Raw genomic sequence first — 17,875 nt, 5'->3', positions numbered from 1 at the left:
ATTTTAAATTTTAAGATTTTCGCAACAGTGGTCCTTTAAATAAACCACCCCAAGGGTGTTTTTCGCCCCCATCTCGTCCATATAGAACCATAGCTTCTCGCACTTTTTATTTTTGTATGTCCCCAGCCGTGCAATGCATACTGGGAGATGTAATTCCTATTGATGTGCATATACCAACATCAGTAGGAACTGCATCTCCCAGCGTCAGCCGGGGAAATATGGAAAAACTGAGGGAGGGGGTGGTTCCTACAAAAGTTCAAGCTCAACTCACTTTAATTTATACCTAGTGTACCACAAAACTTCTTTCAGCTTCAGACCATAGTTCCAGGATGAGGCTATGTGGTAGGGTGCTCATGCAGTTTCCACCTTTGTTCAGCCTTCCATTTGTGCTTTTTTATATGCATATGATTTGTATTTAGTAGCAGTGCATAGCGTTTTGTACATTGCACAAATGTACATTTTGCAATAATTACATTGGAGTTACTTGACAGGCAGCCTCCAGTAACGATTTACTGCCACTAGAGTGGGAATCTTTTCCCCAGCATAGTATAGGGCACCAGACCCAGTCTACCACCTCCCGCTACTTAGAGAAATCTACTCCTTGTGGTCAGCACTGCAGCTGCAGTTCAGCAGTTGCTTTCTGCTCAGTGCACAATAATTTAACTATCATTTCCCTCATTTCATTTAAATAAATGCACTGGTAAATTTTGTGCATTGGATGTCTGTATGTTTTGCAGAAAATACGTGAGAGATGCCTGGTGGCTGACCCCTTCGAGCTCCATTTTCTGTTGAGATGATAGTGCAGTCGTATTTAGATACGGACATCCTATCATCACATTTTAGGAGGAGCTCAGAGGGGGCGGTGGCTACTCTCTTCCCCGAGTGCACAGAGCTGATGTCCTGACCCCTCCCACTCCCCACTTCTGACACTTTGTGGCCAGAATTTGCGTACTACTACTTTTTATTGACGACAAAGGCACATGTGAATTTTAGAAACACCCATTAAGGGTTAAAAGGAAACCAGAGACAGGAAAGTGAAAAAAAATTCTACATACCTGGGGCTTGCTCCAGCCCCATCTGCCTGGATCGCTCCCACGCCGCCGTCCCCTGATGTCTGCAGCTACGATAACCAGGCCCGTAACTGACGTCATTGGAGCCAGCCTATGCAGGAGAACTGCGCCCTCTACGTATCTCTCCAGGGGCTGCTGGAGAGATACGCAAACAGCGTACTTCTCTTACGCTAAACTGGCTCCGACTGACGGCAGTGCTGGGACCCGGTTCTCGTAGCTGCAGGCATCAGGGGACGGCGGCGTGGGAGCAATCCAGGGCGATGAGGCTGGAGGAAGCCCCAGGTATGTAGAATTTTTTTTTTTTTTTTTTTTTTTTTTTTACTTTTCGTCTCTGGTTCAGTTTAAATGCTTGATTACAAACTGAGCTGCAGTTCTGGCCACACAGTTATTTCTTTGAACGGAGTAAAATAAATAAAGTTCTCTTCTCTATGCTATAGTATGAACTTCCACTTCTCTGGGCAGAAGGAGCAGGATGAGTCAGCAGCTGTGAATATTTGCATTTCAAAATATAGACGTGCAGCGCAAAAAATGGTGCACCTTTATTGCAAATTTCCAATCATATGCATACAAATGGGAGGCAGAACCAGGGCTTTAAACTGGACATGAGCTGTAAAATTAAATAAAAAAAAAAAAAAAAAAAAGAAAAACGGTTGTGAATCACAATCCGCACCATCAAAGCCCATTCACACTAGGGCGTTTAGTGGGCGGTTACCTTCAATTCCTGAATCGCCGGCGATTGCTAGCGCTCTGCAAAGCGCTAGTGTAATTTTAAAGTATATGGCGGTGGTCTCACTGCAGCTATCACCGGCGATTCACTGTAAATGGAAATGCAGTGCTTTTTTGTGATTAAAGAGCAATCGAGATTGGAATGTTTAAAAAAAAAAACATGAATCGCGATCGCTCAAAAAAACCTGCAAAATTGTCCAGTTTAAAAAGAAAAAAGACCCAAAGAAATCCCCGGTGCAAAATGCTAGAAATTTTGCTGGCGTTTTGCAATCCCCGGTGTGAATGGGCTCTAAAGTGTCAGTTTTGATAAGAGAAATTCTACTTTCAGTATAAAATCTCCACAAACTTAGATTGGTGCTGCTTTTTGTAATTTAACTTAATTAAAAATCTTTCCATTTCAGTTTACAGCCAGCTAAGATATTTTAAATTAACTAGAAATCTTAAATTCTCACCACTTTGCAACCATGCCGACGTTACTTTTTTCTGAGGCACGTCACTGGCCAGTATCTCCAGCCTTGCTGTGTGCTGATTAGAGCAATAGCCTTTCTTGCTCATTTATCCAAATGGCTGGTTTCTGTGCACATAAAAGTATATGAGGTAAGGTAAAATCAAGTGTGGCTTTAATCCCGACAATGTATCAAGTGAGCGGATTATGGTTTTTCTCAACCAAAGTGAAATCTCCTATTATTCTTTTCTAGCGGTTGAAGGAACAGCGTATTAGACAGCCTAATGACACATCTTGCAGCCTATGTAACTACCTTGATTTTTACTTCAGATCTGGTTCTTAACTATTTAGTTTAGACTAGTTAAAGTAGTAATGGGGCAGTTATGCTATCCATACTTAACACTAGCCAGGTAGGGTGACCACACGCCCCAAAAGAGAACACTGAGACAACTGGAGCCCAAATGGTGCAGTATGTCACAAGAAGAGTGATAGAAAACAAAAAGGATGAGGTTGCAAAGGAAGGTTGCACAAGGGACAGCCAATCATTGAAAGCGGGTGGAGATCTATAAATGAACTCGACTGTACTCAGTTGTCCGGCTGCAGCTGAATATGGTGGCACTCTAGGGAAAAACAACAAAGGTCCTGTCTGGCAAAGCCACTAGGTGAATGGCACAAAGGGGGTAAGAGGTGCCCAGAAGTAGATAAAACTGAAAATAATAGTAATCCAATTAATTTTCATAATTTTCCCAGGCTGTAACTTAACAAAATGTGTCAAGCAAGGGTCTAACCTACACACACCTACACACACACCTACACACACACCTACACACACACCTACACACACACCTACACACACACCTACACACACACCTACACACACACCTACACACACACCTACACACACACCTACACACACACCTACACACACACCTACACACACACCTACACACACACCTACACACACACCTACACACACACCTACACACACACCTACACACACACCTACACACACACCTACACACACACCTACACACACACCTACACACACACCTACACACACACCTACACACACACCTACACACACACCTACACACACACCTACACACACACCTACACACACACACCTACACACACACACCTACACACACACACACCTACACACACACACACCTACACACACACCTACACACACACCTACACACACACACACACCTACACACACACCTACACACACACCTACACACCTACACACACCTACACACACACACCTACACACACACACCTACACACACACCTACACACACCTACACACACCTACACACACACACCTACACACACACCTACACACCTACACACCTACACACACACACCTACACACCTACACACCTACACACACACACCTACACACCTACACACCTACACACCTACACACCTACACACACACACCTACACACCTACACACCTACACACACACACACACACACACACACACACCTACACACACACACACCCCTACACACCCCTACACACACACACACACACACCCACACACACACACACACACACACACCCACACACACACACACACACACACACCTACACACCTACACACCCCTACACACCCCTACACACACCTACACACACACACCTACCTTCTGTGGCCATGAGCACGATGGAGGGCGTATGTGCAGTTGAGCGGCTGGCTGGATTACCAGGTAGAACTAGAAGATAACTGAGCCACTGGAGAGAACGGCGAGGGAGCCCATGCACCTAATGGGGCTTGAGGAAGCCCCAGGTAAATATAAATGTATCAAGGAAGCCCATCTCAGGTTTTCTTTAATATTTATTGAAAGATGTTGCTTAGATTTACGTTTATTTATTGTATTTATAAAGCGCCAACATATTACGCAGCACTGGACATTAGTTTAGGTTACAGACAATATTTAGGGATGATAATACCTGAATACAAGAAAGACCAGATCATGCAGCACAGTATGAGTACAAGGTAATGCTTAGTCACTGGAGGGAAGCATGGTGATTAGGCAAGTTAGGTTCACTCAAGTGCATAGCATGAGTGCACAGTAATGGAGGTGCATGATCAGGTAGGACACAAAAGGAAGAGGACCCTGCCCAAAGGCTTACAATCTAGAGGGAGAGGTAAGGACATGAAAGGTAGGGGACCAGAGTTCAGCTGTGGGTTTAGAGCACTTGTGAGGGGTAGTAGGCCAGAGTGAAAAGGTGAGTTTTAAAGGCTTTCTTGAAGATGTTGAAGGAGAGGGCTGCCCTAATGGGTGGAGGTAGGGAGTTCCATAGTGTTGGAGCAGCTCTTGAGAAGTCCTGGAGGCATGCATGGGACTGGGTCATGCGGGGGGGCGGTTAGGCGAAGTCCATTGGAGGAGCGGAGTGAACGGCTAGGTGTGTACCTCTGAGTAAGATCAGAAATGTAGGTTGGACAGGTTTTGTGGACAGATTTGTAGGTCAGACACAGTATCTTGAATCTGGTTCTGGACTGGATAGGAAGCCAGTGGAGCGATTCAAGGAGGGGATCCGCTGTGGTGGAGCGATGGGAGCAGTGGATAATTCTGGCTGCCGCATTCATGATGGACTGCGTTCAAGTAAATTTCAATTGTCTCATTCAGTCTGCAAAAAATTGTACAGGGTTTGGCTATCTTTACAGATTGGGCTTCTTTTACACTGCAAATAATAAGTCTGGTTCCCTATTCTGATTTGCGATTCTAATTTGCACTGGATGCCAGCAACACCAAAAGAACCCCCTGCCCCCCCAGCATGCAGAACTTTTGCATAAAACCATTTGAATCGCTTGTAAAATCGCATCAAAATCAGAAATCAGAATTGCATGTAGTTTAAAAGAGCACAGCACAGTACAGTACTGCTCTGAAGATTCACTTAACCACATCAGCTTGGCCAAGAATAAAATCCGATGTGGCTACCATGTTGTTGAGTGGGTACTTTAAAATGAAATTCTGTGCAGAAAAAGAAAAGCTGAAGCTACCTTTACCATCTGCCTACTTTGAATGTACGGTAAATGGGAAAATAAGAAAATGCTGTTATTAATCTACAAATGAAAGCAGCAGTCTTGTAAGTGCTGCAGGCTCCTTTATTTTGGTTGTCTTCTAGCTAGGGATCGGATGCAGGAGCAGAGGAAAGTAGTCTAGTGTCCTATTGCCCTCTGCAGAGCTGTATGTGGCTTGTCCATGATCTACAGAGAGCCAGCAGCCTTTTTGGACATCTTGTCCAAGAGATGGAAAGCAGCATTAGCCCATTTCCGTGTTGGGTAAGGTATGTAAAAAGCCTGTTAAATATTCAGCTTCAATTTAGATAGGGGATGCGTTTTCTCCAATTTCTTCTCCTACCCTCAGTTCCCCGAACCGTGCTTCACATAAGTGTTTACTCTCAGGTTAGAGCACAAAAACACGCTATGGAAGCGCAGAGTGTCTTCTGTGTGGCAGTGGTTCTGTTCCAATGCTTTTATACATGTGCTGAGTTAATGTTTTTGCATCATTTTCCTTTTCAAGACTTTGTTGGTACTCACCATGCATTTTATTTCTTGTATTTAAGGAACAGTGCTTGTCTAGCAAACATGATCCCCCTTCATCACCCCTGTCCGGGCAACCAGGTGACGACCAAGATGGGTCTCCCTCCAAACTGTCTAAGGAGGAACTTATACAGAGTATGGACCGGGTGGACCGTGAAATTGCTAAAGTCGAACAGCAGATCTTGAAATTGAAGAAAAAGCAGGTATGATGCTTTTAAAAACTATACAATAAGAAAAGAATATTCTATAATTCCAGGGCTTCTAAGTTTTTTTCAGTGGCAAGTTGTTTTGCATGAGCCCAGCTTTGTCTGTGGATGGTTAAATTGCCTATTACCAGTATAATTTTATAGTGAGCGTAGTGTATGATCAATTAGATTTAGATTACAATAGCTAAAGATCTGGACCGACGTCTGAAAATAGTCTACAGTTGTTACGGCTCCTGATCTACCTCCACCCCAGGTCTATATGTTGGAGGTGGTGGAGTGGGGAATTATCAGGGCCACCCCCACCCCCAGGTCTATATGTTGGAGGTGGTGGTGAATTATCAGGGCCACACCCACCCCAGGTCTATATGTTGGAGGTGGTGGGGAATTATCAGGGCCACACCCACCCCCAGGTCTATATGTTGGAGGTGGTGGTGAATTATCAGGGCCACACCCACCCCAGGTCTATATGTTGGAGGTGGTGGGGAATTATCAGGGCCACCCCCACCCCAGGTCTATATGTTGGAGGTGGTGGAGTGGGGAATTATCATGGCTACACCCACCCACAGGTCTATATGTTGGAGGTGGTGGAGTAGGGAATTATCAGGGCCACCCCCAGGTCTATATGTTGGAGGTGGTGGGGAATTATCAGGGCCACACCCACCCCAGGTCTATATGTTGGAGGTGGTGGGGAATTATCAGGGCCACACCCACCCCCAGGTCTATATGTTGGAGGTGGTGGTGAATTATCAGGGCCACACCCACCCCCAGGTCTATATGTTGGAGGTGGTGGGGAATTATCAGGGCCACCCCCACCCCAGGTCTATATGTTGGAGGTGGTGGAGTGGGGAATTATCATGGCTACACCCACCCACAGGTCTATATGTTGGAGGTGGTGGAGTAGGGAATTATCAGGGCCACCCCCAGGTCTATATGTTGGAGGTGGTGGGGAATTATCAGGGCCACACCCACCCCAGGTCTATATGTTGGAGGTGGTGGAGTAGGAAATTATCAGGGCCACCCCCACCCCAGGTCTATATGTTGGAGGTGGTTGGGTGGGAAATTATCATGGCCACACCCACCCCTAGGTCTATATGTTGGAGGTGGTGGGAAATTCAGGGCCACACCCACCCCCAGGTCCATATGTTGGAGGTGGTGGGGAATTATCGGAGCCACACCACTTTGATGTATGGCATTGTGCATGTGATGTAGTCAGGCTTATATTCCCCTGGAGGGTTTCCTGAACACACGTGTGCTCAATGACACGTGCTGTGACAAATATGCAATTTTTTTCCTTGATACAGAAGAGACGAGTTTAATATGTGCCTTCACATTTACCTACTTGGCATCCAGAGTACATTGCTGGGTGGTGCCCTTTTAATCTGGTAGTTGATCTTTGTTTCCTGCAAGGGTGGCAATGGGACTTTGTGTGCTTTAATGTACATTGTTATTTTTTACCTGGTAGTGTTTTTCTTGTACAACAGGTTAATCGGGTCTGTTTTGGTGACCCAGCTCTATTAATGCATTTGTCTGCTCAAAATGATGAATCGGTCACGTTCATTTAGAAGCCCTTATCAAGATTTCACATTTGGCACGCAATCGCAGTCTCACATTTCTGTAGGTTCAGATTTATATTTGTTTTATTATCAGGATGGAGATTTCTTAGGTCGAAATGAAGATGTGACCTTGTTCTCCAGGGTCACCACTCCTCCGCATGTGGACCACATAGTCAAGTTCACTGGCAGGAATTGAATTTGAGTCCTTTAACCTTTTAACTGCCTGAGTTATCTCATTTTAGATAACTGTGGGCAGGGCCGCTGCAGCCGACTATTCTCGGGCTGAACTGCGGAGGGAGCGATTGATATATTTACCCGATCTGGACGCAGGACTGGCTCCTCTTCCACCACCGAGCTGACAGCCTTTTCTCGGTTCCGGTGAGAGCTGTTTCTGAGTCCAGATCAGGTAAATATCTCAATCGCTCCCTGCACCCGCTCTGCATTAGACTTAGGGAGGCTGGGGGGAGTAGAGGGGATATAGATAATAATACGAACATTTGTATAGCGCTTTTCTCCTGTCAGACTCAGACACGCTCAAGAGGCCACCCTGCAGGGTTAGGGAGTCTTGCCTTGAACTCCTTACTGAATAGGTACTGACCTTAGCCAGGATTTGAACCCTGGTCTCCCATGTCAAAGGCGGTGCCCTTAACCAGTACATTATCCAGCTACTACTACAGATGACATTCAGGTCTCTAGACGTGACTGCATGCATTGCCAGCTACCGCAGAGCCCTAAATCCTCATGACCCTAATAAAGGAATCTCAGGTTAAAAGTAATCCTGCCTTGCAGTTATTTTCAGATGCTTTCCATCACCCTGGTAGCCCAGTAGGAAGTAAGAAAGGGTAGGGCTAGTTGTGAAAGGAGCAGGCTGAATAATACATATGACGTCTTTGCTAATCAGTAAGACAGGATTTGGAGTTAGAGATTTTTTTTGTGAGGATACCTTTGTGTCCTTAGCAACAAATGCAGCAGCGCTGTGCAGTCAACTTTAGAGTAATGTAGTTCCACCTCCAGAGATCCCAATAAATGATTCTTCCACTCCTAAAAGGTGCAGCTCAGTGCACAATAAAAAAGGGGAGATAGGGACTCTCTCAGTAGAATAGATAAAATGCAAAATTTGAGTATGTAGATTTTCAAAATTAGGTAAGATAAAACTCACATATAGAGGGTCCTACTCCAGTAGGAACCCTCCTGGCAACAAACGCTTCCCACTCCGTGTGGTACTACAAATATCAGCGATCAGTGTAACATTGCCCGCTCTCGTCCCGACTAGTTTCGGCCTTCCGCCGTCATCAGGGGATACCATTCACCTTGGTGTCCTTGTTGCAGAGGGTTAAAAACATTAACTTTAAAGCAAATCTGTAGTGAAAAATATCAGATACTGAGTTATGAAAGTTATGTACTGCACGCAAAATCTGTCTCAGGGCCAGCGCACACCAAAAAGCCCTAGCGTAATCGCAAACGCTCAGCGCCTTTTGAAGTGATTTTTCAAGGCGATTCTAGGCATGTGCCTAGCGATTCTCTATTTATACCTAGCGATTTTTTTGGGAGTGTTTTTTGTGTAGCATTTTTTACAGTACAGCTGTTAGTTTTGTCACAAAAACACTTGGAAAATCGCTCTGATCTAGAGCTTTTCAGAGCGATTTTCCACTTTCCTATACTTAACATTGAAGCTGAATCGCCTCAGAAATCAGCAGAAATGCTGCAGGACCCGCGTTTGTTTGGGGGGTGGGGGGGAAATCACATCGCTCTGGTGTGATCCAACCCATTCAAATAAATTAGCCAATCGCTTTTTAAAGCGCTAGCGTTTTTAAAAGTGCTCTTGGTGTGCACCAGCCCTCACTGAAATACGGTACCTCTTTGTGCCAAGCCCGAATTTGGCTTAGAGTAGGTACCTCCATCTTAGAATGAATACCTGGAAAGTCAGAATTGGGCATGATCAATGAGATGCAAATAATTTCTCCTTACATTTAAATTTAATGTAAATGATATGTAGCTTTAAATTGGACCAATCAGAATAACTTCCTGAGTTTTTATTGGTCCAAGTTCAAGCTGCATATAATTTACATGAAATTTGAATGTTGGGAGAAATACAGTAATTTGCAACTCATTGATCATGCCTAGTCAGAATAGACTGGAGCCTCCTGTCTTTTTCCAGCTCCAGGTTCCTAGGGATGTATCTAGCCCTAAAGACAGAAATGCTGTAGAGATGGTCATGTATAAGGGCTCTTTCACACTAGAGCCCATTTGCTGCGTTTCAACGGAAAGTCGAAACTTTGCGTTAACCAAGGTAAAATGAAAGTCTTTCATTTTACCTTTTACACCTGATGCTGCTTTTTGATGCGTTGTGGTACGACGCACCCGGGAGCTTTTTATCGTCAGGAGCCGGCGGTTTCTTGTTGGGTGAATCAATAGCTACCGCCGCTGATAGCTTCACACCGCAGCATCCCAATGACACGCCGCAGGCTATTCAACGCGTGCAGGAGAACGGCTCCTGCACGCGTTGTCTGATGTGAAAGAGCACTCACAAAAATGTGATGCCTTCTGCAGACTGAAAGCAAAGGACAGGTCATTGAGGCATGACAAAGTATCTCTTCTGCTTCTCATTGTTCTAGGCTCAGCATTGGTTGCATTTATTTCTTCTCAGTACCAGTTTATTTCAAAATGGATGGGTTGTGGATTGTTTGTTTTTATTAGTGGATAATCAGATATTTGAAGAAAAATGTGCTTCCGAACATATTTTATTTTCTGTGCTTGCAATTAAAAAACTATCAAGTTGCTTTTTGTTCAATTTTGTTCATAACTAATTATAGACAAAAGTCAGTAATGTCTTAACCAATGCTAAAATAATTTGGAAGTGCTTTGCAGTCCTCTGTTTTGATGAACCTTGTCCACTAGCTAAATTGTATGACGTGCTGCTTTACCCTTTGTACAGCCAGCACTATGTTTGCCTGCTGGCTTCCATTGCGTAGATCCCCTGTGAAGTTTGACAATCTCTCTTTGTTACTTTCATGCCGCATCTGTCAAACTGCCAAAACTTTGTCCCCTGAGCTCTTCCCCGGATGCAGACACTGGGCATCATCCGATGTCTTGCTAAATCATCTGTATTTGTCTAAGCTTCGTTCAGAAGAACCGTTTCTATTGCCCAGTGCAGCAAACCAATCCGATTCCAACTTTTTGTTCTGCTGTCTTTTTACAGCATGTTTCAATTATATTTGGTGCTGAGGGGCATCACAGACAGTCACATGTTTACTGAGGGGCTCACCCGGGGGGAACGGTGTACCATAGCTATATTTATTCCTCCCGCTAAGTTAAATTGCTGATCTAGAATCTAGAAAAGTATTTTATTTTTTTACACATTCAAAGATGGCTTGGATTAAATGTAATGGAAATAAACTGATCTTCTGTCATCCCCGGTCTCCTGTGTACCTCTAAAATGCAGGAATGCAAACTGTTGCTTTGCGATTCCCATCTGATCAGAAGCTGATTGGAGCTTCGCGCTGTGTGATGATTTTTTTTTCTTCCTCTTGTGTAACTTAGCAACAGCTTGAAGAAGAAGCAGCCAAACCTCCAGAGCCGGAGAAGCCCGTCTCCCCTCCACCTGTGGAACAGAAGCATCGCAGCATAGTCCAAATCATTTATGATGAAAACCGGGTAAGTGGCCTGATTATCTCCTCTGACCTTGACACTGTGCCGATGAGTCACTGCGGTGGGTACCGCTGCCATAGGTGGGTTGGCTGCAACAAACCACCTGTTAAATCATTCACTCAAAGATTGATTATCCTACTTTTATTTATTTTTTTACTTCGAAAATCTCATATTCCTTTTCAATAACTTTGCCAGGTTACAAAAGTGTTTTTGTTTTTTGTTTTTTTCTTTTAATGGTATTGTGTGGAAATGTGAATGTTTGTTAGTTAATCTTGTTTATATGTATGACATGGTTTTGAATTGTGTTCTGTTCCAATTAACAAGTTTGCTATGGAGCTTCCATATTTATTTCCTTTTAAGCAATACCAATTGCCTGGCAGCCCTGCTGATCTCTCGTACATCAGTAGTATCTGGAATGCAGCAAGCCTAGTCAAGCATCTGATGTGCATGCTTGTTCAGGGTGTATGGCTAGTAAAGTATTAGAGGCAGAGGATCAGCAGGACAGCCAGGCAATGTGTATTTTTATAAATGAAATTGATAAGGCGGCCTTCATATCCCTCTTATGTCATTTGTCCTTTATCTGTCCTGGTGCCTTTATAATAATTAGCAGTTTGCTTATAATAGCTGTTTGTTGGCTTTTAGTGAATTGGTAAATGATTTTCAGATCCTATACTTGGAGAATGCTCTGAGGCTGGGAACGCACTAGGCAGAGCGGGAAATGTAGCGTTTTGCTGCATGTGGGTTTGTGTGTTTTCCCGCACATGCGGTTTTCTTGCATTTTGTGTGCGTTTTAATGCGTTTGGGGTTTGCCTATATAAATTGCATGTGTTTTGTAAGCTTTTTTTTTATAAGTTTTATGCAAAAAAAAATAAAAAAATTTGGGAAGTCAACAAGAAGCAGAAATACATAATCAACATTTTTTTTTAAATTATTTTAATAAAGCATATAAAAACGCATGCAAAACACATACGAAAGCACTAAAACGCAATACCTCTGCGTCACCATTGACTCTTGGTATGTGCGTTTTTGATACGTTTTTAAAAAACATGCAAAAAAAACCAGCGTTTTTAAAAACACATTGCAGAACGCAAGCATATGCGTTTTTTCATGTGACCTATTGACTTGCATTATGTGCTTCTTTGCTGCGTTTTCTGCAGGGCTGTGGAGTCGGAGTCGAGGAGTCGGGGCAATTTTGGGCACCCCGGAGTTGGAGTCGGAAGATTTTTGTACCGACTCCACAGCCCTGGTTTTCCGCAACGCTAGCGGTTCTGCCTAGTGTGTTTCCAGCCTGAATTATGCTGGACACACATTCAGCCTGCAAAGCCTGCTGTTGATTTTAAAACTATCCCAAAATAATATGAAACAGTCTCAACCCATTCAGGTTCCGTCGTTTTCACGTGAGAAATGTTAACCTCCCATTCATTAGCCTATAACTTTATCACTACTTATCACAATGCACTGATCTATATCTCGTTTTTTCTGCCACCAATTGGGCTTTCTTTGGGGGGTACATTTTGCTAAGAGCCACTTTACTGTAAATGCATTTTAACAGGAAGAATAAGAAAAAATGGAAAAATTCATTATTTTTCAGTTTTTAGCCATTATAGTTTTAAAATAATACATGCCTCCATAATTAAAACTCAAGTATTGTATTTGCCCATATGTCCCGGTTATTACACCGTTAAAAGGATGTCCCTATCACAATGTATGGCGACAATATTTTATTTGGAAATAAAGGTGCATTTTTTCCATTTTGCATCTATCACTATTTACAAGTTTAAAATAAAAAAATATAGAAATATTTCATCTTTACATTGATATTTAAAAAGTTTAGACCCTTAGGTAAATATTTACATGTTTTTTTTTATTGTAATGTTTTTTTTTTTTAATAGTAAACATTTTCTTTGGGTAGTTTTGGAAGGGTGGGAGGTAAACAATAGATTTATAATGTAAATGTGTGTTAATTTGTATTTTTTTTCTTACAGGTGTAGTATTACTTTTTATGCCATGAGTTTGTTTACATGACGTCACTCTAAGCGTAACACACGCTTAGAGTGACTCATCTGAGAGGGAACGGCCAGAAAAGGCGCAGCTTCCGAGAGAAGCTGTCGCTTTTTCAGCGGGGGAGAGGAATCAATGATTGGGCACCATAGCCCGATACATTGATTCCCTGGCTACCGAATCCGTGGCCGGGAGTGCGCGGGCACGCGCGCGATCGGCCGCGGGAGCGCGCGGTAGCGCGCATGGTTCCTGGACGTAGAAACTACGTCCAGGAACCAAAATAGGTTAATGTTTATTCAAATTGATTTATATTTTCTAGCTGTCCCATTTGATGAAGTTATCATATTTGATTGAAATGAATTCTGGACCTTTAAGGCCCCGTTCACATTATATGCATTTTCATGTGGCTTTTGGGGTGTGCAAGAACATCAGAAGTGCATAGAGTGCACTGGCTGATGTTCAGACTACATGCGCAGTGCAGCACTGGGATGCGCTGTCTCACTGCTGCACGCATGTTTCAGCACAGCACTGATCCCATCCACTGTAGTGAATGGGATCACTAGCGCAACATAAGCAGAACATAAGTAGAGGGGAGGGAGCGGTGAAGGTGGGGGAGTCACACGGATACCAAATGTTCTATTAGTACAACTCTGCTGCTCGTGGGGGCGGGGCTAAAGCGCCCATTAATGCTGGGCTCCTGATGGGGACACTCAGAAGGGAGACATGACAGGTCTGGCACAGACACATATTTCACTCTGGGGGCAGGGGGGTATAGCACGGATACCAAATGTTTCATCACTACAACTCTGCATATGGCGATTGCGGGGGGTGGGGGGTGCGAGGCTACGAAAAAAGCTCTTAGCTGCTTATTTACATTGGTATGAGGGGTGATATGGGTGATAGGGGTGATATGAGGGAAGGGGGGATATGCCATGGAAAGTCTGGCTACTACTGCCATAAAAAGAAAAGCTAAATTTAATAACTTGCTACAGGCCACTGCATCTGTTACCCTTGGCTTATACTCGAGTCGACCATTTTTTCCAGGTGTTTTATGTAAAAGATAGAGGGGTCGGCTTATACTCGAGTTCGCTTATACTCCAGTATATCCAGTACTTCTGTTTTGGATCCCTGGGGCAGTTAGTGATGGTTTGTTGCTATAGGTGACCATATATTAGCCCTCAGTGCGTACATTCATCTAGGTACTGGTGTTTGAGAATTGCACAACAGGGTTGGGTGGACAGTAATATGATTTAGGTGTAGCAGGGCCTTTTCTCATTTTTAACAGGCTTCCAAGATTTCTTTGGCTGAAATTGCAAGCAATATATTTGTTTGAGTACAGTTTGAGACTGTTGACGGCAGTCTCTCCAGTAACAATGCATTCAAAACATTCTTGGAACTTTTCATTTTTAACTTCTCCATAGTAATATGCTTGTAGTGATAAACAGCAAACAGCTTGAAGTGCCAGTTTAATCAGTTTGTTTTTCAGATCAAGAAGTTTTATTTTTGGATCTTTTGTCCTCTGCACCCTCCATGTAAGATTAATTAATTTTGCGGCACCATCTCTATGGCGCTGTAACAGAAACTATACAACATACTAGACATAACCACCTAAATGTATTCATTGCCTGGAGAACACTTAAGCAGGAAAAATTTACTTGTTTATAAACCTTTAAAAATTTGGAGCGTCGAAAAAATAAAGGCATTTCCTGAACGTAGCACTGTCAGGCAGTGTGGTATAGTGTAAGGTGTAGGAGCATTTGCGACATTTTTCATGATATGGGCTTTAGCATTGCACATTAGTGACCCTGTCTTAGTGCCTTTCCCATCTGACCACTGCCTGCCCCAGTATTTGTGCAGTGGCACAACAATAGGGGAAGGGCTTTCCAAAACAGTCCAACAAACATCTGCTCTTATATTATTGGTGGTTGCCTGCACTGCTGAGGTGACAAGGCTGTATAGTGCATCCCCTTTCCATACCTTTACTTTAATGTGATCCTCTGCAGCATTGCTATTCATTCACATAGCCTGATAGGTGGTATGATTTTTAAGCTTGAAACCTCAATATATGTAACACATTTTATTTATATTTTGGGCAGTTCTCCTATAGTCTTCATGTAGTTCTTCCTTTGATGTGGTCTTTTAAGGGCTGGTCCACACTTGCTTAAAAAAAGTACCTGTTCAGGATGTTTTGCGTAGCGCAGGAAGCGGATTATTATGGTTAAAATATGATCCATTTAAAAAATGGATCTGGTTGCGCTAAGCGCAACACAGAGTCCGTTCTTTTCGCATTTGACTGGACGGGAAAATGTATGCAATGAAAGCCAATGTGAACGGACAGTCACAAGGCCCAGTCACGTCCAATTCGCCCGTTTGGACTGCCACCATAAAGTAGTAGTGTCAGGAATATAGCAGCTAGTTATGAGGCTGATGATGTAATGCTAACAGGAACATATTTCTTTCATTTTTCTATCTGCTGTATATTTTGTCAGAGGTGTAGGTATGCCAGCCAGTCTGGCTTTTGGAAGGTGTCACCTGGATAATGTCTGTATGTAGATTCAATTTGCATTCAGGGCAGAGATCAAGGGAACTGCCATTGTCTTCATTGAATAGACCAGTCACCTTCAATAGGCAAAGGAACCTGGACAGTAATTAGGAACTGTCTACCTAGCCACTAGCAAGGGAACACTTACTTAGACAATTACCCGACCAGGTTGAAGCCCACACAGGCTACCTCTTAGTCTGAGTAGTGGGCTGGAAGTGGAATTTCTTTGAAATCTGTAAGTGTAAATAGGATACTTGTTGTTCTCAGGATACAATCTTACCTGTGAAATCTGCAACCTTCAAAAAGCTGAAACAGGAACCCTTTGAAGTTCACATATCACAGGAAGATTATGACAAGCGTTCAGTGATGTCACAAACGGGGACATTGCATTAGTTCCTGGGGGCTGGACAGTAAATGCCCCAGGGGACACTTCAGACTATTTAAGGTGGTCCAGAACAGTCACAGGTATCTTCTCCTGGAGGTAGCGCATAGCTAGGAATGATCGCGACACCTGGTCGAAAAAACGGCGTCCTCCCGTCAAACAACGTTCTAACCTAAGCTGGTAATGTTCTTTTTTCCCCCCGTTTATTTTTACGCAAATATCATTGTGTGCGTTTTTGTAACTTTTATCTTTGTAAACTCTTAATTTTGTAACTTTTTATTTTGTTTCTTGTAATCTTTTGTATATATTCTGTTCTGCATTGTTCCACTTTTTTCCTGGAATATTAAATTATTATTTAATAAGCTTGACTTCTGCTGTACTAAACTAACACTCATAGCCTAGAGACTGCAGTGTAGCTGTGTATAAGTCCATGCCTAATTGTATGGTTGAGCAACACTACCATATGAAATTGTAATTGCATTGTGTGTATAGGGCACTTCTGCGCTCGACAGCCGAGTGGGAAGTCTAACAGTATCGTTTGGAACGACTGTTAGTGGTTTTGCTTCACTACAGTGTAAGATTGCAACTGTGTGCGTGACGTTCTCGTATTCGGCCTAAGCGCAAAGCTGACCCAAATACGAAAACGCAGATTGCGTGTTGAGCACTCGACAGCTGAGTGAACGTGTCTAGAAAACCGCTAGTGGTGGCAGTAAGGAGCTTTTGAGGGGTCACAGCCTTGTTTGTAGCTCGAATAAGGCTGCTCCCCGCTTGATCTGGTCAAACCCGCAGTCGGGAACCGTATACACAGGCGTGCCGCGGGCCGGTTCCTGACAAGTAGAATAGACTTTTATTCGCCAAGTATGATTGTCGTACCCAGATTTGGTTGTGGAACACATGGCATAGGCATTGTTACATAAACAAGACAGTACTTAACATAGATGTACTGTATACTTAAATGAGCATAGCAGCAACATTACAAAGACAAGACAGTGCTTCACAAGCGTAGATGTGCATTTGGATGGGCACAGCAGCATGCATTGGGGATCGTCCATTTGAGAGCGCTACCAACTCTGGTGTGGGGCAGTACTAGTCAAGAGTGGCGAGAGTTCAAAGTCGTGGCAAGGGGCTAGAGGCCAGAGTGCTGCGGGCGGACCTGGTGGGAGGAGTTGGAGTTCAGGTGGAGAACTGCTTGAGGAAAGAATCTGTTTCTGTGACTGGCATTTCTGGAGGAGATGGTTCTGTAGCGTCGGCCTGTCGGCAGGAGCTTTAAGAAGCCGCTGCTCAGGTGAGAGGGATCACACGAGATCTTGAAAGCTTTCGACCCCAATCTCGCCGAGTGGAGGAGATCTAGCAGGGGCAAGGGCAAACCTATGATCTTTTCCGCAGCATTGATTACTCTTTGAAGTTTCTGCTTGTCTTTGGCGGATGTGCCTGCATACCAGACGATGATGGTGGAGCAGAGGATGAATTCCGTCGTAGCGGTGTAAAATATGGTCAGCAGCTCACGTGACATACCAAATTTCTTCAGTTGGTGCAGGAAGAATAGCCTCTGCTGGTCTTTCTTCTGTATCTTGGAGGTGTTCTTCTCCCACCTTAGTTCTTTAGTTATCTCCTTTCGGACCGACGCATTTTAAATCTGTCGGGCTGGTGGCGCTGCGGTTCTGACCGGACGTAAACTCGATGTCCCATTCACCGTGCGTCCCCGACGCTCTCGCCGCTTTCTACCCGCCGCAATGTGCTGCCCTG

General features: G+C 43.8%; 1 protein-coding gene across 11 annotated transcripts in view; it reads left to right on the top strand.

Moving 5' to 3' along the window:
* The window catches only part of NCOR1 (nuclear receptor corepressor 1), a 262,192-nt gene that overhangs the window by 80,018 nt on the left and 164,299 nt on the right, over positions 1–17,875 (top strand). For all 11 annotated transcript variants that reach the window (XM_068270355.1, XM_068270349.1, XM_068270351.1 and 8 more), the window contains exons 5-6: positions 5,821–6,000; positions 11,097–11,210. In XM_068270355.1, the coding sequence (XP_068126456.1) occupies positions 5,821–6,000; positions 11,097–11,210 (294 nt within the window). The remainder of the gene's footprint in view (positions 1–5,820; positions 6,001–11,096; positions 11,211–17,875) is intronic.

The sequence above is a fragment of the Hyperolius riggenbachi genome, chromosome 2, assembly GCF_040937935.1.
Source record: "Hyperolius riggenbachi isolate aHypRig1 chromosome 2, aHypRig1.pri, whole genome shotgun sequence".
Taxonomy (NCBI): domain Eukaryota; kingdom Metazoa; phylum Chordata; class Amphibia; order Anura; family Hyperoliidae; genus Hyperolius; species Hyperolius riggenbachi.
Note: the sequence above shows the minus strand (reverse complement) of the source record. Positions and strands in the feature narration are given on the sequence as shown.